The sequence below is a fragment of the Mytilus californianus genome, unplaced genomic scaffold, assembly GCF_021869535.1.
Source record: "Mytilus californianus isolate M0D057914Y unplaced genomic scaffold, xbMytCali1.0.p SCAF_11, whole genome shotgun sequence".
Classification (NCBI taxonomy): Eukaryota; Metazoa; Mollusca; class Bivalvia; order Mytilida; family Mytilidae; genus Mytilus; species Mytilus californianus.
Genome location: NW_026262593.1, coordinates 16,959,680 through 16,984,002, shown reverse-complemented (window position 1 = coordinate 16,984,002; position 24,323 = coordinate 16,959,680). Strand labels below are relative to the sequence as shown.

The 24,323-nt window shown below is 32.2% G+C and overlaps 1 protein-coding gene across 1 annotated transcript; it reads right to left on the bottom strand.

The window, feature by feature from the left end:
- Window positions 1-8,589: 8,589 nt before the first annotated feature.
- Window positions 8,590-15,251, bottom strand: LOC127719678 (uncharacterized). The gene is made up of 2 exons (XM_052225918.1): window positions 15,213-15,251; window positions 8,590-10,398 (listed from the first exon to the last, which is right to left on the bottom strand). Exon 2 carries the CDS (start codon window positions 10,394-10,396, stop codon window positions 8,696-8,698), a length of 1,701 nt encoding a protein of 566 aa, XP_052081878.1. The 5' UTR covers window positions 10,397-10,398; window positions 15,213-15,251; the 3' UTR covers window positions 8,590-8,695.
- Window positions 15,252-24,323: the final 9,072 nt, after the last annotated feature.

Here is a 24,323-nt window from a genome sequence, read left to right as displayed (position 1 = left end):
ATTGTCAATACTAATTCATTTATCAAGCAGTCTTTGTAATGATATTTACACACAAAAACGATGTTGTTTGGGGCTTTATCTGCGAGGACAACAACATATTAGTCATGTTTGTCTAAGTGTGACTGGGATATGTAATATGGTCACCTTGGTTTCTATCGACCAGCAGTAAAACCTTTGCAAGGTCGGACGTCCGTCTGGCTGTATGGGATGTTTAAATTCGAAGCTATGTCTAGTCAGAATGGGAACATTAATTCCGGTGCCTTGTGTAAGAAAATGCCACGTTCTTTCCACGTTACAGCACTTTCACAAAAAATCTATGATGGGTTCGTAAGTGGCCTGTTGCCATGCTAAATTCCTGTCCCTATCCGGCATGGTATCATTTCATGTCTGAGTCAAAATTTCTCGCCCTTTGTTTCGATAGGCCTAAATTACATAACCTACCTATGGGCTTAATGTCTAGTTTTGGCTATGTATATGACACGCAAGTCCTCACTGTAAATAAGGAATATGTAGTAACAGAATATGGTGAATAAACCTGAAAGGAAACTTCTAGAAATGTTGTTGTACTTTTGTTTACCATGTTAATGTTATGAAAACAGTCTTGTGACGTCTTCTATGGGTTTATGTGAAAAAACATTTATTTGTTGTTTGTGTTTGGACCCGCAAATATAGAACACATACAAGAACCAAATAACTGTGAGTTGTCTTAGATCAATAGTTTGTGTCTATGTGTCTTTACTTTTTATTTCAGTTTTTTTAAGTGTTTTGTGTCAATCTGTTTAGTTAACTTTTTCCAACTGATCTTTTTAGTTTTTTTCTTATGTTGTGCTGTTATACTATCGTCTCAGGTTAGGGGAAGGGATTAGCGTTTATAAACATGTTTGAACCCGCCACATTCTTTTGTCGGTCTTAAGTCGGGAGCCTGTTTTTCAATGGTTGTTGTTTGTTGCTGTCTCATATTTGCCTTTCGTAAATGTGTTGTCATAAACTAGACCGTTGACTTTCTCTTTCTAACTGTTTTACATTTTGACATGCTGGGGTCTCTTTTAGTTTACTATACAGCTATCAAACGTTAGACTTTATTAACTAACGAAACGAAAGGAAACCAACTGCTATATTTCTGATTTGGTAAAGGCATGTTCCAGAGACATTGGTGGGTTAAACCTAGTTTTATAGCTAGTTACACTTTCCACTTGTTTGACAGATGTTTATAGTTCAGTTATATAAACAAAAGTAGGTGAGCAAACTAAACAGACATAAAAGGTTTTTGATACAATAAGTCAGATCCAGCAGCTATAACTGTGTAAACATACATCACAGACATACAACACAACCGTAAAAAAATCAAACAGACGTACAAATAAAACTTACAAAGACGCCAACAAAAACTTTGTTGTGGCTGATAGTAAATTTGAAAACAAGTTATCGTAGTTGATAGTTCCTACAGTATTTAGTATACACTTTCTCGATAATGTACGAATTCAGTAAAAAAATAAATACAAAGGTAAAGACCATGTTATTGTTTAGGCTGATCGACAAGGATCGTTAAGAAGTCTGTATCTCAAATGCAATGGATGTTTTAGATAAAAGAAAATTTTGAAATGTATGAAAGGATATGTCTATTTGAAAATATTCATGCCACTATAGATTACAAGCTAGGGAATTTAAATTTACCGTATGTAAATTTATTCTGCTGAGTTAAATTTTTGTTAAACTCCATGTTAAAGTTTTTTCAAAAGATAATGTGAGATGTCTAGTCATTTAGATTTATACAATAAGTGCATGTCCTGATACTACGAACCTTTACCTCTGAATGTGTAATTGTCAGAAGTATAAAATTTTCTTGCTATGCTTCGCTTAGTTGCTGCATATACATTGTTTGATGCTTACCTGTTTTATTAATATTTAGGAGTTCATGTAGAAGTATATTTTTGCAGTAAGACGGAATATGTTCCAATTTTTCAGATGCATAAACAAATACACCTAAGACATTAAGCTTCATTTCAGTCTTTGACACAGACAAGACAGATTTACATTAGAATGAGACATTAACCTAGGCTGTGAATTTGTTTATAGACATGTCAATGATGTCATAGTTATCTTTCTTCGCCCTAGTATTTACAGTATTTTATAGTTGTGTGATAAATGATCTTTATTTTTGACTATGTACTTATTGTTAATTATGAACGGTGATATTTTAATAAAGAATCTACATTCAGCCGAGTGGTTGTTTTCAACGATGCTGATTTTCAACTCACTTCAATAGTAAAGAGTCTCAAGATAAAAAGAAGGAGAATAATGACTTTATGATTAAATTGAAATACACACTTTGTATTGTGTTAGTTAAAACAATATTGCGTGTTGTTAACTGTTTGATTAAGATATGAAGACACCTTTTAATGACATGTAAGAGAAAAACCAAAACCAGATATATATTTTGTTAAAAATAGTACAAATCTAAGGTTTCCTTTACAAGTCCACTCAACACTACTTATGAAATTCATGAGAGAGTAACATGAACCCCACGAAAACCGGGGCTCACGTGCTCTGGAAAGGTAAGCAGATGTAGATCCATATTCGGTTTACATGTTGTAAATTATTATTATATTATTTATTTATGTATTTTTCTGTGCTGATTGTACTTGCGTTTGTTTGTACTGTATTCCTGTCACGTTATGTTGTCATTTTAGCGGTATTTCTAACATTGCCATATAAGCGGGAGGTTTGGCTAGCCATAAAACCAGGTTTAACCCACCATTTTGTCTTAAAATTTAGTCTGCGTATAACTGTACAGCTAAACAAAACTTGCAAGCGTGCCGTGTCTAATGAATATAGCTCAACTCTAGCCAACCTTTATATAAATATATATATAAAACGTTGAGATATTAGAGAACTATCTTTCTAACGAGGGCGCTGGATCGTTACTTGTACATCAATTAATATGATTTATTTTACATCATAATCATACTGATGAAGGATATCTGTTGTCCGAAATATTTTTAGATAACTACATTTATTGTTTTGTTTTTTTAAAATTGGTGTTGTTTTGTACACTTTTTAGGCGTTTAAATATCAATATATAATATATATTGAGGTAAATTGTATGGCTTTCCAAATACCGTTTCGATTCCTAACATCACTGAAGAGACATTAATTGTTGAAATCCGGATATGGTGTTCCAAAACCTTTGCACCTTTTGTTTGCGGTATATCATCTTTTCCGCAAGGTTATTGTTTTCTGTTTAGTATTAAATTTATAATTAAGATCCATTTTTTACATCGGTGATCCGTTTATTTGGCAATCGCCAATGGCAGTCAGCAGGGTTTAAGAACATTTGTTGTTCGACCTGTTAGTCAAATGTGTTTTGTAAAAATATACTGTTTTCACTTTTTTGGTCTTTTGGAAAATGTTGTTTGTGCTGTATTCAGACCCCTCTAACAAGAAATTTGTTTTGCATGTACACGTATAAAAATTGCGGTTTTTATCCAACGCAACTTTAGGTTTGAACGTTGTTTTCAATTTAGACTTAATATATTTCGGCTTAACAAATAGCCTTCGTCAGTGTTTGATATTAAATCAATAGACCAAAACTTACCTGTATTATTGAGCTATTTTACACAAACAATTAGTATTGTAAAAAGTATTGACATTGACGAAGGCTATTTGTTAAGCCGAAATATTTGTCAACATGATTTTATTAAATCATCGTCGTATATTACCATCTTATATTAGTACCGTTGTATTCTAGTCGATCCGGTACATATTAAATTTGCTGGTTGGTCCTTTTTATAGACTTTTATATATATCAAATAATTAAATCTATGACTGCATCTTACGATCCTTTACGACAGATAATTTAGCTAATCTGCATTATTAATACACAATGTTGACTGCTGTACCCCAATTTGTGACAATTTTACATATAATGTCTGTTTGTTTTGCCCGCACATTGTTGTCAATATAATGGAATTCTATGCGACTGTCATACAAGTGAGAGGTTTAGCTAGCTATAAAACCAGGTTTAATCCTTCATAAGGAAATGCCTGTACCAAGAAGGAATATGACAGTTTGTTTCCATTCGTTTGATGTGTTTGAGCCTTTGATTTTGCCATTTGATAAAGGACTTTCCGTTTTGAATTTTTCCTTTGAGTTCGGTATTTTGCTATTTTTCGTTTTAGTTAATACCTTTCGACTAATGAGTTTCAATATCCCTTCGGTATTTTCCGCCTCTCTTTTACTAAAAGATAAGTCTTTGAAACAATAACCAAAATACAGGTGGGTTGTGCACGATTCTTAAGCTTATTGTATTGATACTGTGCTTTACGCATATAACGTTTTTCATATAAATGTTCTTAACTACAGAATTTAATATGCTACCGAAGTTTAGCACTCAAGTTAACAACTTAATATTCATAAAAGAGGAAGACAATTGCTGATAATATTAAGTATGGACATCAATACCTCTACGTGTTTAAATTGCTGTCTAAATAGCAACCAAAGTTTTTATTGTCTTTTATAAGATATCAAATTATATCTTAATTTTATAGAAATTTTTTATACGATTCACGATAAATCATCTGAAAAGCCGGAAGTTGAGGACAAAATGTTAGACATGTCATTACTAGAGTGGCTATCCCATTCAATATTAATTTCAAAATATAATTTTATTAATTGGACTCGTGTATAATTATACACTTGTGGTTTTGTGGTTTTATGGTTTTAAGAGAGAAGTTTCCTTTTATTGTATTTCAGGTTTCAATATCATTTATACAGTCAAGCATTTTTTGTTGTTGTAATACTTGATTTATTTTAGCAACAATATGTTAAGTATATGATATAGACTCCTTCATATTCATATCTAAAACATATTCAAGAAAGGAGCATGGCATATAACCCTTGTATTTTCTTACTTACAGGATCGAAATCTAAAAATTGACAAATCCTAATCGAAATTTAGTATAATAGAGGTGTCTATGTCATACACTAAAACAATTGATTCATAAATATACATATTTCCAAATAATCCAAATATTATTCAGTTCTACATGTTGCTGTTAAGGGCATTATGATAGATAATTGATAATTCTGCATGTTTTTGTCGACAATTTGCATCGAGAGACATCTCCACCCGAATTGAGTAAATTTATTTCCACAAAAAAAATTTAAAAAAAGCTTCATGTCAACTTTAGACATTTTACTGATGAAAGCTGTCAAATGCTGCGGTTTTTGGATATTATTGAGCGTTTATAGTTTTATGTTAATCATAATAGTGTTTGAACCTTAAAGTACGTACATTGAGCAGTGATACTGTCAATTGAAGGGAAGATTGAAAGACTTTTTTCAAAATGACTTTTTGTTGATAATGATTTAATTATCTAAACCAAGTAATCGCCGTATATTTAACTTGCGTGTTTTGTAAAATTTTGTGTTTCAGAGTTGCCTTCGAATACGAACTATAAAAGTGCACGCGAGATATTGTATCATGTAGACATACATTTGTGTTCTTATATCTACATCAAACATATTGTATTCAAGATTTTCAATCACAAGAGGGTATCATTCTATAGGATGTAAAATCGAAACCTCCTGAATTCTCTTATATATATAGTTCACATACAAATATAGAAATTGTGGTCATGTTATAATCCTGAACCTTGGCATCGTATATAAAGAACAACTACGATATCTGTTATCAAAAGGCACAATTATCTAGTCCATCAATTGGAAGAACTTCAGGTTACTTATAAACTATACCAGCAAATGGGTTTATCTGAGTGGGTCAAGATTTTTTGGTCCTGAATCCACATTTACATTTACATTTACAAGCTGAGACTAACCATGATAACACGGGTTTATAATCCCTTTCAGGAGCCCGGGATTGTGGATGCGTTATCCTCTCCACACGACACATATGTTGTAGTTCAAGTAGACAGAGCATCAAAAATTATTGTTTTAAATCAATAATTTGATTGGCTTACTAAAAATCTTGGAATACCATTTCTCATTTTCGTATTTGAATTTACATCATAATAGGAATCTTACTTATGCAACAAAAACCCTCCACGAAAGAGGATATTTAAAACAATCACAAATTCATCCTTTTTTCTCTTCTTTGGTATTAACAAAAACAAGAACAATACAAATTTCCATTCTTTTTACTGGATTCCCAAACTTCAAAGAAATCCTTATAATGAACGATAATTGTTCGACTAAACATCTTTCTAAATTTTGTACTACCATTATTTCTACTGTTCAAAATGGCATTCAAAAATTGAAATGTCGTTAATACACATTAAACACTGAAAAATGATGTATCCAAAATCTGGCTAACAGTCTTTCAATAGTAAGGACTACTATAATGCAGTAAAAATGGTTTATATATTCGACGGTCTTTTGAATTTTGAATACTAACTGGTCTCTCAAAAATTCTGCCATTTTCAATTGAATTTCATGAAACCTGTCAGGAGTTTTGTTTCTGATTTTGTTTTCTAGAGCAGTCATATCCAGCTTATAGCTGTAGCTACCTAAGCTAGTTATCTGTAGTAGCGAGAACATTTTGACCCAGCTTTCCAAAGGAATGCCGTTCTTTTTTTGTTTCCTTGTTAAATTTGTTTAATTAACGTTCAGCCTATTTGAAACTACACTGTTGACATATTTATTCTATGTTTTGGTTATATGACACATGGTCTAGATAGGCAAATGGTTTGCGTGCACGTAAAACTGGTTCAAATGTACCACATTTTGTGCCTGTACCAAACTAGTCTGGAGTATGGGTTTTTCGTTGTTGTTTTCTTTGTTTTGTATATCACACTTTTTCCTTGAGATTTGGCTGTTGAGGTTATCGCGATGCATTATTTTTGGCGATTCATGTAATCCCTTTTTATTTAGTATGACTCAGAAATAGTGTGATGAGGTATACTTAACCGCGATGTCTATCATATATGAATTCCTAAAAATTCTAGCGAAAAAAACCTTCATGTTCATTCATTACTGTTTTACAACAATATCAATACTGCTGATTTTTTTCTGAACTAAACCAGTTTAATCCACCATTTTCTAGATAAGGAAATGCCTGTACCAAGTCAGGAATATGACAGTTGTTTTCCATTCGTTAGATGTGTTTGAGCTTTTGATTTTGCCATTTTATAAAGAAATTTCGGTTTTGAGGTTCCCTTGGAGTTCGGTATATTTGTTATTTTACCTTTTTTATTCCACATGAATATTTAAAAGGATGGTTGCTACTTTTCTTCCTTAAACACTGCTCAATGGTCCTTTATTCCTTAATACAAAAATGAAAATCGTAGATACAACTTTGTTACTGAAGGTGGTGAAATATCCTTTTTTTCTGAAAAAGCAACCTGATTAAAACAAAAAATATACCAAAGAAGATATTATCCTTATGTTGAACTTTTGATCGACATCATTTGTTTTTAGTTCGGCGAATTACAATTTTATCAAACAGCTGCTATATTACAATGGACACTTATTGTTGGTCCCTATTGGTCGATTTGTCCCTGTACTCATATAAAGCAGAATGCACACATACCTTCTCAAAGACAAAACAAAAGACATCTAAATTCAATCTAATTTTAAGATTAATAGATGAATTCTTTCACTCAAAAACCCCCTTTTTCATTGAGTACTCGCATCTTATATATCCCAGTGAACACAACCGTAACAAGAATGTCTTATCGGAGTTACTGGTAAAAAGAACCGGAAGATACCAAGCGGACTTTCAAATCTAATTAGTCGAAAAGAAACTGGCAATGCCATGGAAAAAAGACGAAAAGACAAACAGGTCCACAAAACACTATATAGAAAACTAATTTCTGAGCAACACGAACTTCAAAAAACAGTGGTGATCTTAGGTGCTCCAGAAGGGTTTAGAAGATCCTGCGCCACGTGTGAAACCCCTCGTGTTACTCCAATAAAATATGCTGCTACGATATATAGATTGATAGTAAGTTCAAAGCAAATATCAACCAATAAATCAATCAGTCTAAAATATTGATCAATACACATGCGATCAAGTTCACAATATGTAAACTTAATGAACAGGGTTGTGTTTCTTATACTAAATCAAAAGTGTTATGAGCCAAAATGAGTGAAATCGACACCACAGAGATATAAAGGTCCCCATTACAAAATAAAATTGTTGACAGAAATAAACGAAAAGTCAAAACTCACAAGAAGACAGGAAACCTTTATCCTGTAGACGCACTCGTTCTTGCTCCGTTTTGTTTTATTATAGTGATATGAACATACTTTATAGATCGACAAGATTTCAACAACGGTCAAAAACAATCTTTTGTATGCTACTTATAAAGCATGTTGAAACTTACTGTCTTTATCTAAAGCAATCAACAATTAGCCATTAAGTGCTATTGTTTCAATCTGTTTGATTTGAACAAAGGTGTTCTTTGATTATTTCTATTGAACAAATCAACGCTTACTTTGATAATTAGCCTAAAATATGGAATGCCAGTGTATAATTGTATGCTGAAATTTAAATGCCCTTTTTTTAATTCTTGTTTCTTCACTCCTGGTTGCATTTTATTTCTATATGGATGATTAATGTAAAGAAGACAATAAAGGAACTACCTATTTTTATTCTTACAAAGATAAATTAGAGATAAATCAAATAGAACTCCATTAACATACACAAAACATCATCCGAAAAAACCCAAATAATAAGTCATACCTCAATCTCTTCACAAAATGTTACGTCAAACAAAAATCCGTTATTTCGCAAATTTACAACGCAAAGACGATTTTTTATCTTGTCATAAGCTATTGCACGTGGATCATTAAGTCCGTCGTCTTTTGACAAAAGTTGTCTACTTAGTTTTCCGTCTGCTGACAACACAATTAGTGTATGTTGACTAACAGTATAAACATTTCCCGTATTGTCAACTGCTATACCACGAGGATACCTCACAACATTTTCGTCTTTAAATGTCCATATAATATTACCTCCCATATCACAACATGTTACGGTATGGTCTTCTCTGTTCGTATAATATAATTTATTGTCACTGAAAACGATATAATTAGACCATGACATTAATTTACATGGTACAATCGTAGTACTTTCCCCACTTTGGGTATTGACAGTTTGTATTCCTTTTCCTTCGACGCAAGACATTAGTGATCCATCTTTGTGTGTAATTCCATAGCATCTCACTCCGGGACGGAATGACTTCGTCGATTTTGTATCCACATTGATGAAATTTATTTGCTTGTATACATTATGGTCTGACGATACAGCTACAGTTTGGGGGTCAATACATGTTACATCAAAAGCATAACTGGGCGACATGGAAATTTCAAACATCAATTCTCCATGTGGATGTAATATCTTTACAAAGTTATTACGTGAACGATCGCAAATAACAAGCTTTCCATCAGGAAGAAAACAACATCCGGTAACATCATCAGCTAATTTGAAAGTATGTTTTAATTTGAGCTTTATATCATTGATAGAACTCTTTTTCACGCCTACTAATTGTGCCTGTTTGTCTTTTGATCTCTCTAGTACAATATTGCTCGGAATTTTCTGTATCTGACTCGAACCTAAACTGTTAGCTTCTTTTATAAATCCGGAAATCTTTCTATCAATTGTACAAGAAATTGTCACCTTATCTAAACTACCATTGTCTCCTAATGCCTGCAAATACTTATAGGTGGTTTCCGTTTTTGATGAAATCTCACGCCAGCCAAAGAACGCTTGGAAATCTGATCCATATTTATTAAGGTCCTCCATCTGCTGCTGAAATTTTTCCATCTTCGTTTTCTCATTTTGTATCTCTTCCAAAGTCTTGCCAATATTTGTGTTGCACTGATCATCAACTAATTTACATACTTCTGTTTTCAGAGCGTTTTCAATTTGATTCAGATGGCTGTCGATCTTTTCTCTTATCTGAATTATTTCTTGAAGAACTGATTCTTTCTTTTTCTGAATATCGCTTAAATTCTCTTCAAGATTACTTTGTATTTTTGAAAGATTTAATATGACGTCCGATAGACCCTTTTGAGTGTCTACAAAATTTTCGGTTGTTTTGACATCTTTGGTTAACTTACTAATACGAACGACGCATTCACACTTCATGTGTTCCTCTAAACACGAAAGACACAGTAAACAGTCATGGGATTGGCAAAACAATTGGTATTTGTCGTTGTGTAAAGAGCAGTGTCCCTCAACTTGAGAAAGGGAGGAGCCAAGAGCTAAGTAATTTGATATCGCTATCGTTGAATGATTTTGTGAAGCTTTTGAAATTGTATGGAATTCTTTGCATTCGGTACAGAGAGCTTGGTTACATTCTGAACACCAGTCAGTTGAGGGCTTAGTGATATGGCGTTGATCACATATACTGCAAAATTTAGGATTTGTTGCCATTGCTGAAAAAAAATGAAAGACAATTATAACAATCTATTTACACCATATTCTAGCTGTAGCAATCAACTGGCTAGTAACTTTCCCTTGTGAAGGGTATCATCAGCTCAGTAGTCAGCCATAGTTATAACAATTATTTCTTAAATTGTCCTTTTTTTAAAATTAATTTATAAAGGGTTGTTTTAACTTTTTGGGGCAAAATGTGGCCGTCGTGAAAATGTACTGTTGGTCGAAATAAAAGAGGCTTCTCGGGAGAGAATGGATATGAATAAACTCATCATAAATACCAGGCTTTAAAATGTGTACACCAGACTTGCGTTTTGTCTAACAAAGACGTATCAGTGACGGCCGAATAAAAAAAGCAATAGATTCAACAAACAGTTGGGAAATTGGAATTGGGGAGAGATTTAAATGACGTGATGTGTAATATTTGCTGCAGCAGTAGTGAACAATATATAGATTAAAGCAAAGTTTTATAATTTTATAACATAAAATGCAAATACTATCAGTGAGATACAATTTATCGTCAACATAATATGTCATTGGTCGAGAAATATACTTTATATACAGGACTTAAAGAAGATCATCGTGACAGTAGAAAACAAGTAATGTTTGAATAATGGATAAATCTCAGCACACGCTATTAAACCCTTGCAGCAATTTTTAAGGGGAATTTGACCTGGTGCAAACCAAAATTTATGTTCGGAACTTGCATACTCTTTTTTCATTTAATAGCGTGGATGTTCAAATTTCATGGCCTTAATTCCGATCCACTAAATTGATTTAACCGCTTATTTCATTTATTGTTGCCTCGATGTTTTGTTCATAATGTTTTTATTTTGTTTTCAAATATATGTAAATACAAATGATTATAATAGAAATAAATACATTTTATACACTTACTTGTATTTAACATAGAATGCTACGTACTACTAAGATATGAAACGACAGGAACCTTATACTAACTACTGTACATCTTGCTAAATACTGATCTGTCTTTAACAAATAAACTTAAACACACATTGTGTAGCAATTTAAAGAAAGTATTTAATTAAAAGCTCTATACCAATTTGTATTCATTTATCATTGATGACCGTTATAGTAGTCTTATCAACTTTTTTTAAGTGTGTTCTTATGTTATACTGTTACACCACTGTCCCAGGTAAGAGGGGAAGGGTTTGGCACCAGCAAACATGTTTAACCCCGCCTCATTCAGTATGTGCCTTTCCCAAGTCAGCAGCCTGTAATTCAGTGGTTGTCGTTTGTTGCTGTATATCATATTTGTTTTTCGTTTGTTATTTTGTACATAAATCAGGCCGTTAATTTTCTCGTTTGAATTGTTTTACATTTGTCATTTCGGGGCCTTTTATATCTGACAATGCGGTATAAGTGTTGTTCATTGTTGAAGGCCGTACAGTGATCTATAGTTGTTAACATCTATGTAATTTGGTCTCTGGTGGAGAGTTGCATCATTGGGAATCATACCACATCTTCTTAAATCAATTATATAGGAATATATACAAAGATAAGCAATTAAATGCAGTCTATCTGTATATTTCTATCCTTTTCAGACCGAAAACTGATCCAATAGTCAGTGGACAAACAGATAATATTAGGACATATTGAACAGATTTTTATGAAAAAGTGTGAACTTGAGTCAGTTCAAAAAAAAATGCACAATGGAGACGCCGATGTCAAAACTTTGTCAACTAAATAACAATCACCCAGGGATGGTATACATTTTGATATCTAGGTCAATATAGTAAATCCTTGATTATCAAATTTACTTGTAATAAACGATTACCATATTGCTTCATTTAAGTGCCAGTCTTTGTAAGAATCAGGCAATTTAGAATGATAGCACATTACAGAGTTATCTCCCTTTAATTGTTTATTTCTAGTGCATTTCAACCAAAGTATATCTTGAGTTACCAGAACAGGAAGAGGAAACGAATTTTATATTCGTGCACCATGATACAATTTGAACATAAATCAATGTCAACTTGAGTGGGTTTTTTTTTTTTGTCATGTTTTCACTACTGCCTGATTCTTAGGCAGATTGGCACTTAATAATTCAAACTATGAGAGAAATGGGCGCTATTTGTTGGGGAACATTACTGTCAAGTAGCATCTTTATAATAAAAATTCACAATATCCAATAAAATAAGTAAATTTGGCTTACTAAGTCCTGATAATTGAAAAAAGTAGCATTCATATTCAGTGAAAAATAGTTTTAAAGTTAATTAAACTTCAATTAAAAACTGTTTGCTAGCCACTCTTTGTGATGAATGTAAGATAACTTTGGTTAATGTTTTCAACATTTTATCACTATGGGGAGATAAATTAATTCGGCTTTCATATATATAGATATAAGAAGATGCGGTATGAGTGCCAATGAGACAACTCTCCATCCAAGTCAAAATTTATAAAAGTAAACCACTATAGGTCACAGTACGGTCTTCAACACGGAGCCTTGGCTCACACCAAACCGTAAGCTATAAAGGGCCCCAAAATTTTTTAGTGTAAAACCATTCAAACGGGAAAACCAACGGTCTAATCTATATAGAACGAGACACGAGAAACACTTATGAACCACATCAACAAACGACAACTACTGAACATCATAGTCTATTTCACAAAAATTCGAATGCTTTATTCAATCATAATTTCTCGCTAAATCATTTGGCATAAATTTTAAGATTCCGGAATAAAGTGGTAGTTATGATGTTCTGTTCATGGTTTTGTGCTTGTGTGTGTGTGTGTGGGGGGGGGGGGGGGGGGGGGGGGGGGGGGGGGGGTTAACGTCATAAATGTATATGTCTTTAGGGATTCATGTTAAACAAATAAATTTAGGCAATATGCCTGCTTCATTTGAATTCGAACACAATTATATACCCAATATCAAAATCAAAACAATTATTGTATGCTTTTTCAAGTAACAGAATCAATGCTGTTTAAAATAAGGGGATGCGGTCAAAAACACAAAACAGTGTATTCCTGACGGACAGAATGACTTCAGATGTCAAATGATACTAGTGTTTATATACATGAATTATTTACCTTTAATAGAAAGTGAACTACATACACTATATCTAATAAATCACAATTATACGGCTCGCAGTTAACACATTTCCACAAGTAGTTTGTGGCAGATGCATTACCCTTTAAATTGTCACAATAGGTTGCCCAATGAAACAGTACTACCAATTTGTAACTTAATAATATTTATGAATTTATGAAAGGCTCTTTATATTGGAATATAATATTCTTAAACGTTTCAAATAAATCAAATAAATAAAGTTATAGATATAACTGGATATCTTTCTTAAACCACTTATAAATACTAAAATCTATCAAAATTAAAAATTTTGTAATGATTTAAGATGAAATAAAAAAACTATACGTAAAGATAAAATAATGAACCTATTCAAGGGAGACAATAAACTAATTGACTCGATAGACTTGTTGAAATTGGAACATAGTACAAAAGGATGTCACTCTGGCATACAAATGAAACATTAGAAGAGTAAATTAGCTCAACATTCGTGCTCCAGCTTCTATGAAATTCTAAATTATCAATATAATCAACAGTTGTTAATCTATAGGATAAAGACTGTTAGCGAATGCTAACCCACAGTAAATTATATTTGCTTGAAACTCAGCAAAATGCATGAACTCCTTTGTTTTGCATAGTTCATAATTAACATGTTTAAAACATTATTTCCTCTAACAGTATAAGAAACAATACAGATCACATGCTTGCATCAACTTACCAAAATAAATATTTCATTAAAGTCTGAATATTTTGAAATTGTTTATTAATTTCCATCCGTGTCGGTTATTTAATATGAACACAACTTCCTGTTAAGATTTGATTAAGTACCAATAACCTGATATCGTCAGGTAGAATCACGATGTCAAATTCTACCATGTGCATTCAAAGGGAAGGTATTTAATGTGGCCCTTGATGGCGATGTTCCTGTTATGAGTGTACCGTTTGAAACTGTATGAGAAACCTTCATATGAAAAAAGGACACCTGAAGTGGGGGTAACGTCTATGAGACAGCAACCCGACGACGCAAAACCCAAATACATCTGGACATAGACACATGTCCTTAATAAAATCCGATTGTTTTTACATTATAGAATGCTCTAAATCATCCTGAATCTAGAAAGTTGTAATTAGATGATTTAGTAGGTTTTGTGATTCGTTCTGTATTAAATTTGTCATATTAGCATATATATTTATTCATACATTTATGGTATATTCCACAGGACCCAATATTTTTTTGTTAACCATAGAAACATTTTTACTCCTTTTTTTTTCATTCATCAATAATTCAACTTTTTTTGTTATTATATGCACTTGATTTATCGATCAAATGATTGATAGTTAAGTAAAAAGCTTAATTTGTCACGCATCATTTTGACTATCTATCAAACTTTACAGCTAACTGGCAGCAGCAATAAAAGAAGCATAAGAAATTTGACGATTAAAATATATATGATAGCAGGTTATAAGGGGCATGATTCATCCTTTAATTTCATTTAAAACGTTATTTGTTATATGCATCTTTTAACAGTTTCAAACAATCTTAAATTTTATAAGAGTTGAAAATGGATGCATGTATATATATATGAGCCAGCATATATGTTTTAAAAGGGACAGAAATTATGTAAACACATATCATCTATCGTTACTGTACGACAATATGTAGACATGAGGACTAATATAAGTGCCAACACAGTTATTGGAACAATAATCACACACACATACACATACACATACACCAACATTTACAATTTCGTTACTACGTACCTATTGTAATCTAAAAATGTCGCCGTATTATCAACAAGGAAGTTGTTTCGTCACATGAAAGATGTAAGTTTACCTGATAACGCGATGTTTACATTTGTAATGGCGGGGTTTAAAAATTTGAATTGTCTAAGATGCAATTCATATATGAATAAAACTTATTTGACGAAAAAAGATATATGGAATCAAATTCAAGTTCTATATGATTTTTATAACAAAGTAAGAATGAATATTTCATATTTTTATATTCTGAAGTTTAATTTATAGCGCAATTTTGAGATATTACTAGCCTTGTCCCATATCAATAAGATAATCGTGAAGTTTTGCAATTTACGTTTAAATATGTTCGAAACAGCAAACAGTTTATTCGACTCTTTTAACATATATATCAAAAAGTTACCATACGGAGTTCAACATATACTGATATAGAAAAGGCACCGACCTTTCCATAGCCCATAAAGCTTACTGTTGATTTTTTCATATTAAACAAAAGTTTGCAGAATTTTTAATGAACTCTTTCTATATCATCAATATAACTGGAAAAAATATTGGTATAACGCTTTTATCAAAAAAGATCTTATAAACATTAATTCACAGGTATGTAAAAGAGGGCGAAAGATACCAAAGGGAAATTCAAACTCATAAGTCGAAATAAAACGCCATGGCTAAAAAAGAAAAGAAAAAACAGACAAACAATAGTACACAAAACACAACATAGAAAATAAAGACTGAGCACCACGAACCCCACCAAAAATTGGGATGGTCTTAGGTGCTCCAGAAGGGTAACAGATCCTGCTCCACATGTGGCACCCGTCGTGTTGCTCATGTTAGTACAAACCCGGTGATAAGTCTAATTCGGTAGGTCACATTCGAGAATAGGGGCGGGATTGTAGTTTCGACATTAGGAACATATCCGCTATCATCATCTGTGAAACGGATATCCATAACGGTCAACCAACCCGTGATGGCGTCGGTAAAATTTACGAAGGAATGATTTCAACTTCACCACATCGTCAAATGAACTTTTTGCATAAGCTACAACATCTATATCACTTCACAACTAATGTTTAAACTGAAAGCAAACTTCAAAACCAATAGACAATGTTAAAAATGTAGACATTAAATAAAACACAAAGAAAGATTCTTATACTTTTGCATTTATCTTATTTCAATGTTTGGACATCAAATGCACTAAAAGTATTGTATTACATGCATGCAGGAACTTGGTAACAAAAGGAAAGTAGAAAAAAGGAGGGACAATGTCTTTGCATATTATTTATTTTGTGACTGATCGTCAAAGGAAGGAGACGGCATCAATAAGTCAGTATCTCAAATGCAATTCGTGAAATATATACAAATACTTAGAAATATCAGAGTTATTTTTCTTTGCATAAATACTTAACAGTATTTTAGATAAAAGATTTATTAGTTTGACTATGTTATTAGGTCTTTCCACTTTTCCGTGGAAAGACCTATTGGTTTTGTTCTGATTATTAGGTCTTTCCACTTTTCCGTGGAAAGAACTATTGATTTTGTTCTGATTATTACTTTTTTTTCTTCCGCCTAATTTTTTTTCTTTCGTTGTGTTCTTGTTTTATAAGATGTAGCTTATATATTTGGAATATGATATCGTACAGTTTATACGCTTTTGAAACTAACACTGCTTAACCGAACACTTTACGTTGTAAGAGTTATCTCCCCAAATACTGTTTTTCTTATGGCCACTACTCCTTAGCAAAACCAAAAAGAAATCTGGAGATCACGTTTGGTACTCAAATAAAGGTGTCTTTCTACATAACCTCATCATAGATACCAGGATTAAAATTGTGTACGCCTAACGAGCGTATCGTCTACAAACTCAGAGACACTCGAATCAAAAAAGTTTTAAAAAGGTCAAACGAAGTACGAAGTTGAAGAGCACTGAGGACCCAAAATTCCGAATGATTTTGCCAAATACAGCTAAGGTAGTCTATTTCGTAGTAAGAAGAGACATTTATTGTCGAAATGCGCATCTGTTTTTTACCGTTTATGTTATTAGAAAATCTTTACTATTTCGAAAAATTCAAATTTTTATATTTTTTTTATTTTACGTTTTATATATAGCTATAAATCCTCCTTTATTTTAAAAGTTGTGAATAAAGTTTTTATTAAAGTAAAACCTTTTATCGGTCTTTTTTTAGTTATGTACTGTATTAACAGATTTATTCATTTCGTTTGTTGTCGATTTTATTAAGCAATTTGACCATATTTCGTAGTACAATTGTGGTATGCAGCAGGGTCCCAAAACAGGATTATTATGTGTTTACCATACAAATTTCTTTACTTCTTATTTTTCATTCACAAAGTATTCAAATAACGGTTTTCAGTAAATGCACTTGATTTATTGACTGAATAATTGATAGTTATAAATGCTAAATGTATCATGTATCCATAAGACTATCTATTAACTTACTGATTTTTATGGTAGAAGTTATAAAAGATTTATAGAAATTTGATGACTTAAATATAACAATATATATGAGCTGCCAAATATGTTTTAAAAAGAGCAGAATGAGGAATGAGACATGAGGAGTGAAAATAAACTAAATTGATGTAACGCTTAACGGATGAAATAATCATACACACACACACACCAAAATGTTCAATGTAACTTAAACACGTACCTATTGTTTACCTTAAAATGTCACCGGAATTTCAACAAGGAAGTTGTTTAGTCATGTGACAGTTGCAAGTTTACCTGATAACACGATATTTACAGTTTGCATGGAGAGATTTTCAAACTACCATGTTCTAAGTTAAGTGCAATTCATTTTTGAATGAAACTTACTTAATCTGCATTGACGAAAACAAAAATAGTGTCAAATCCTAATTCTATATCATTTAATATTTCTTTTTCCTTATTTGAAAAACCAAGTGAAAATGATTAATGTATCATTTTTCTATTCTGAAGTTCAATTAAGAATTCAATTTTAAATTATTACAAATCTTGTCCTACCATAATATTATAATTGTGACGTTTTGCAATTCACAATATAATATGCTTAAAATACTTAACTGTCTATTCAATTCTGTCGGGGTTTTGTATTCAACAAACAACGTTGGTTTCTAGTTGACATATGTTAATCATAATATTGAACGTATGTTAGCAAACGGGAGTTTCTTCTATATAACTAAAGTAGAGGTGGATTCAATGCAATGAGACAGCAGCTCAACAACCTAAAAGACAGTTAGAGGGCAACAATCAGTTGTCAATAATAGACAGAAGTCTATCGATATGCCAAGCTCTATATCGTATAGAGTCTAAATAATCTCAAAACAAATTTAAGAAAGGAAACAAAGGTACATGTAAATATACAAGAATAAGAGACAACAGTATTGTATTTGAAGCTTGGCCTACGTAAAACGTAGGTTTTACTGTCAGACATAGAGGTTTCCTAAAGACACTTAAAAAATTCTAATCTAGAGCTTTAACACTTCAGTCAGGATTCTACTTCGTCAAAATTATCTCCCCATTACGCCAGTTCATTTTTACAAAATCGTAAAAATGGAAGCCATTGTAGGGATGACGCGCTTCCAATTTAGCTCTTGAAAACCGACAAATTTATCCACATAGCACCATTACGATCCTTATATGCCAGGTGTATTTTAAAAGACAAATGTATCTACTAGCTAATGAGCATCAGTTAATGTACTTGTCTGCATTCAGTCAACTTAAAACTATTGTCGGATCGGTTTTCAGGTGGAATTTTCGGAAATTCATAAACATTTGAAAAAATTCTAATTAAATATTTCGTGGAAGGGCAGACTAAAAATTTTCAGTGGTTGAAGACTATAAACCCTAATTATCACACACAAAAAATGAAGTTTTTTCGAAGATATGCATTTTTAAGATCCAACTTAAAAGTCAGTCGTCAAGTACTTTTATTAAAAATTTGCTATTCGAACACACCTACTCTGTTTTTGTGATTCATTAGAAAGGTATTTCACTTGACCCATATATTTAATTTTTTAGTACTGTGAACTTTCGATGTTATAAAGTCAACCTGTAGCCTTGATATATAAAAATAATAGAATCTGAAGCGAGATGATGTATCAAATACTCTTGCTTTAAACGTTTTCAAGACAAAATATTTAACTCAAACACGCCCGAACATAAAACGGTGCACTCGGTTTTATCTTTTCGATGCAATTGTTACCCATTTTTTGAATTTTTTCTTGAGTTACATAATGGAAGGGCAGAAACGAAAATTAAGGAACAAATAGATTGATATGTTCTCCGTCCGTGGGTAAAAAAAAATAAAAATCGGAGGTTATGCATTTTTTAGATCCAACTGAATAAACACCCATGTCGTCGACTTGATATCTAATTGTTCTGCTTAATTATGTAATAGATAAATTGAAAACTTATGCAAATTGTGTTTTTAAGATAAAATACTTCGTAATTTAGCCGAAAACTGTCATTTTATTTGTTTCTATTAACTTTTAAAAATTTTGTTACTATAGTAAACATTACAGTAAGCATTTATCGCCTTCTCTAACAAAGAGCTTCGATTCTTTTGTTCTATTTCAACTGGGTTTCCGCCTGACTTGGTATTTAATAAATCCCATGTTTTTCCGCACATTTTAATTATCTACATGACACGGTATCTTTAAGAAAATAATCATCATATATATATGCATTTTCATTGTTTCGTGTGGCATTATTGATTTTTTTTCTCTTGAATATATCAATCACTCCCGGTTTTATTGGAGTTCGTGTTGCTCAGTCTTTATTTTTCTATGTTGTGTTTACATACTGTTGTTTGTATTTTTGTCTTTTTCATTGCAATGGCGTTGTCAGTTTATTTTCGACTTGTGAGTTCGAATGTTCCTTTTGATATCTTCCGCCTGTCTTTAACAACCCCTCGTCCAATCAAATTTCTTGAAATTTCCCCCACAAAGTTTCATATTTAATAGTATTTACTTGTTATTTTATAAAGTAGCTGCACGGATGAGCACAATTAATATAAGAGTGCGTTGTACTGTATTCAAAGTATTAAGATCAATTTATTTTAAATGATGGTTTCTTGTCTTCTAAAAATGTAGTTTAAAACCAATGATTTTAATAGCAGATACATGTGCATAAAAGTTATTGTGAAAGGTAATTACATACATTCATTAAATTTGGGACACAACATATTATTCAAAAATAGCCGTTGACAATTATTGTTCTTTTATATCTTGATAACAGTACATAATCTTACTCTTGCGGTAATTCATGCATAGTTAGTAAGTTTTACAACGTATACACTATGAAACTCAGAGGACAAATTCAAGCAATTCGCTTGGATGTAATATAGTTGCTAAATTAGGTAGTTATTGCAGATGATTAGATAATAGAATCTTGAGACTCTTAAAAGGGGAAATTTTTTAGTAAGGTAAGAAACAGAAGCGCAGTCAGCCAATCGAGGTGGCCTTAGAGGGACTTGTGAGAGTTTTTGTTCCTTTATCATACGATGTAATTAAAGTATGTAGACGTATCGATTTACTGTTGAAAAAAAACTCTATATTGGTGATGAAAATAAGTAAACGTGAAATGCGTATCCTCGATTTAAAACTTTTCAAAGCTGAATAAACTTCCTTCATTAAATTTGAGGCTTCACTTTGATGAAATCGAAAATAGAAACACATGTATATTCAAGGCCAATTGATCGCTATTCATCGCCACAAAACATATCAGTAGTTATTACATATAATCCTTTACTCAAAGTCAATGGAACATTTAAGATATAGGCTACTTTTTCACTATTAAGTAAAAATCATAGTGTTTTTAATTGTTGTCGGAATTGTAAGTGAACAAGGATTTTTTAACACATTCTCATTTATTTAATGCATTTTTTTTTTAGATGCGTTTAATTGAATCTTAGGTAATTATTTGAGTATATTTTCTATCAAAAGCGATATTTACGTGGACTATTAAATATCGCTCTCAAAGCTTAATAAACACGTTTCATAGATTTTATTTAGGATTAAAGTCAATAAGTAAATAGTAATTCCTATATCATGTAATATTGCAGAAAACATTTACAACCAATTAATTAAAATTTATCATTATAAATCTGTGAAACAGCGTGACACAAGACATCAGATGAAAGAATGTTTCTCGTATTTCATGACCATATTTCAAAGAAACAATTAATACATTAAGCCGTTATCAATCTGATGTAAAAGTAATAATCTAGTTTTTAATTAATTGTGACGAAACATGCAATAATTGGTTCTAAAATCGAGACACGCGAAATTTAATATGATAAAAACGCTCTTGCGCACGATATGTGTTTAAAAACAACCGTTATCAGGTACGCCAGTGACCAAAAATTTGGAAAGTCATAACAATCAAATGTCTGAGACTATAAACAAACACAATGGCATATACAGTTAAAAATCAACTCACCAGAGGGTGTTGCAGTCTTACTTTAAGTGCAATTATGTAATTTATCAACTTTAAATCTGCACATAAACTGTATCATATTTGTAGTTACATTGAACGAATGCTTGTGATTTCATGTTATCTTTAACTTTTGATTTATTTTTGTAGGTATATAAAATAAAAGACACGTGGTTTTTGATTGGTCCCTTGATATCTTTTCCCTTTTTGTTTTATATCAGAACTAAGTATACATGTATTAAGATCCAAAATAGAATAGTTCACAAAAGCGCTTCGGACGCATGAAATTAATAATGTGTTGTTTTCATTTTTTACCATAAAGTTAAAATAAAACCGTGTCAGTGTGTCAAGGAAATCTATAAAATCCTGTACATAGGACATGATACAAAGATGTGTTACACAATGAAGTAAACAAAACAATAAAAATATCAGAGAGGGAGTAATATATTTTTCAGATAAGCTTTCACAAAATTTGATTGCAATCAAATATGAATGAAAAAAATATGAAATTACATCAAATATCGTTTAATATTATTTGAATTTGTTAGAAAAACAATAAAAATGGTAATTCCAAACGACAAGTGAATCAAGCTGACAGTAATTTAATCCCCATTACTCAAATAAGTGGACAAACTATCAATTTTTGTTTAGAAATATTTTATCATTACGAAACAGGTGCAATAAATCTTAATTGGAACTTTTTGAGATACACGTATCATCTAACTTTTTTTATATCCTCTTCATTTATTGTCATTGTATTCACCGTGCCACATTACAAAACATAATATCTGCACATATCGTGTTACAAAGAGTCTACAACAATTCAAACATTGACCGTATCTGATTCAGAAGCCAAAAATCATGTCTGATCTTTATTTTAATGTTTAATTAAAAGTTATAGAATAATTAACAAGCTAGAGTACATTCTGCCCGATTCATTTTCACAAAAAAAGTTTAAAATTTCCAACTGATCTACTAATCTTTACTTAATGCCACATAACCTATGCTTAATACGTATACTTTGGGCCAAAAAAAACCTTTACTGTGTATATCTGAACATGTGAGCAAGTTATAAATGCCTAGATATAGCCCAAGCTACAATCTTAAGATATCATATTTAGGCAAACGTTTATCATATCAACAACAAAAAAGATAAATTATTCTTGCATGTTACAAAAACTATTTTAACGAAGGTAAAGGGTTTGTTGTCTTTCAGATGAAAAATAATTCCTTTTGGTAAACGTTGATACAATAGTGTACAACTATTTGACCGTTGGTTTTCCCGTTTGAATGGATTTACACTAGTACTTTTTGGGGCCCTTTATAGCTTACTGTTCGGTGTGAGCCAAGGCTCCGTGTTGAAGACCGTACTTTGACCTATAATGGTTTACTTTTATAAATTTTGACTTGGAAGGAGAGTTGTCTCATTGGCACTCATACCACATCTTCTTATATCTAACACATGTACATTTACAATAGTGTATCAAAATTGTCTTCTACAGCAAGGTGCAGCGAGAGATTGAAACAAATACAGTGGAAATAAACCATATCTCTCTTTAACATATGCTCATGCATTTTTTAATTGATTGATTGATTGTTGGTGTTTAACGCCACTTTCAGCACTGTTTGCTATATCATGGCGGTCAGTTTTATTGGTGGAGGAATCCGTAGTGCCCGAGAACCACCGACCTTCGGCAAAGAAACTTACAAAGGGGGGGGGGTGGGGGTGGGGGCGAAAGATTACAAATGGACATTTAAACTCATAAGTCGAAAATAAACTAAGAACGCCATGGCTAAAAAAGAAAAAGAAAAACAATAATACACAAAACACAAAACACAACATAGTAAACTAAAGACTGAGCAACACGAACCCCACCAAAAACTGGGGGTATAATCCCAGGTGTTCCGGAAGGGTAAGCAGATCCTGCTCTACATGTGGACAAAGTGCAGGGTTCGAACTCACAACCTCAGCATTGACAGGCAAGTGATACAGCAGATGAACTAGCTATACATTTCGGCCACCGAGAGCCTTTGCTCATGTTCAAGGGTACAGAGAAGTGTTTGCCAACGAAAATGAAATTTGAAAAAAGGCAGGATAGGGCAGGATGATCAACTTGGGGAAAAAAAAGATAGGATGACAATTTATGTAAAAAAAGTCAGGATAAACTAATAAAAAAAAAGCAGGACAGAATAGAGTGAAAAATAAAAAGGCAGGACAGAGATTACAACTAAAAAAAAATGCAGGCCAAAATTTTTCATCCTACCCCAACCTCTTCGACGTGTTGACTAAATGTTTGTCCTCCTCCATCTCATCCACGTATTGATTAAAATATATATCCCCACCTCTTCCACATGTTGCTCAAATGCTTGTCCTTTATCTCTTCCACGTGTTGACTTAATGTTTATCCCAACCTCTTTCACGTATTTATTAAATGCTTGTCCTCCATCTCTGCCACGTGCTGATTTTATGTTTGTTCTCCAACTCTTCCACGTGTTGATTTAATGTTTTGCCTCCATCTCTTCCACGTGTTGATTTAATGTTTGTTCTCCTTCTCTTCCATGTGTTGATTTAATGTTTATCCTTCACCTCTTCCACGTGTTGATTTAATGTTTATCCTTCACCTCTTCCACGTGTAGATTAAATGTTATCCCCACCTCTTCCACGTGTTGACTTAATGTTTATCTGC

Coding starts and splice junctions, on each gene's coding strand:
- LOC127719678 (XM_052225918.1), bottom strand. CDS start 10,396: ATGGCAACAAATCCTAAATTTTGCAGTATATGTGATCAACGCCATATC.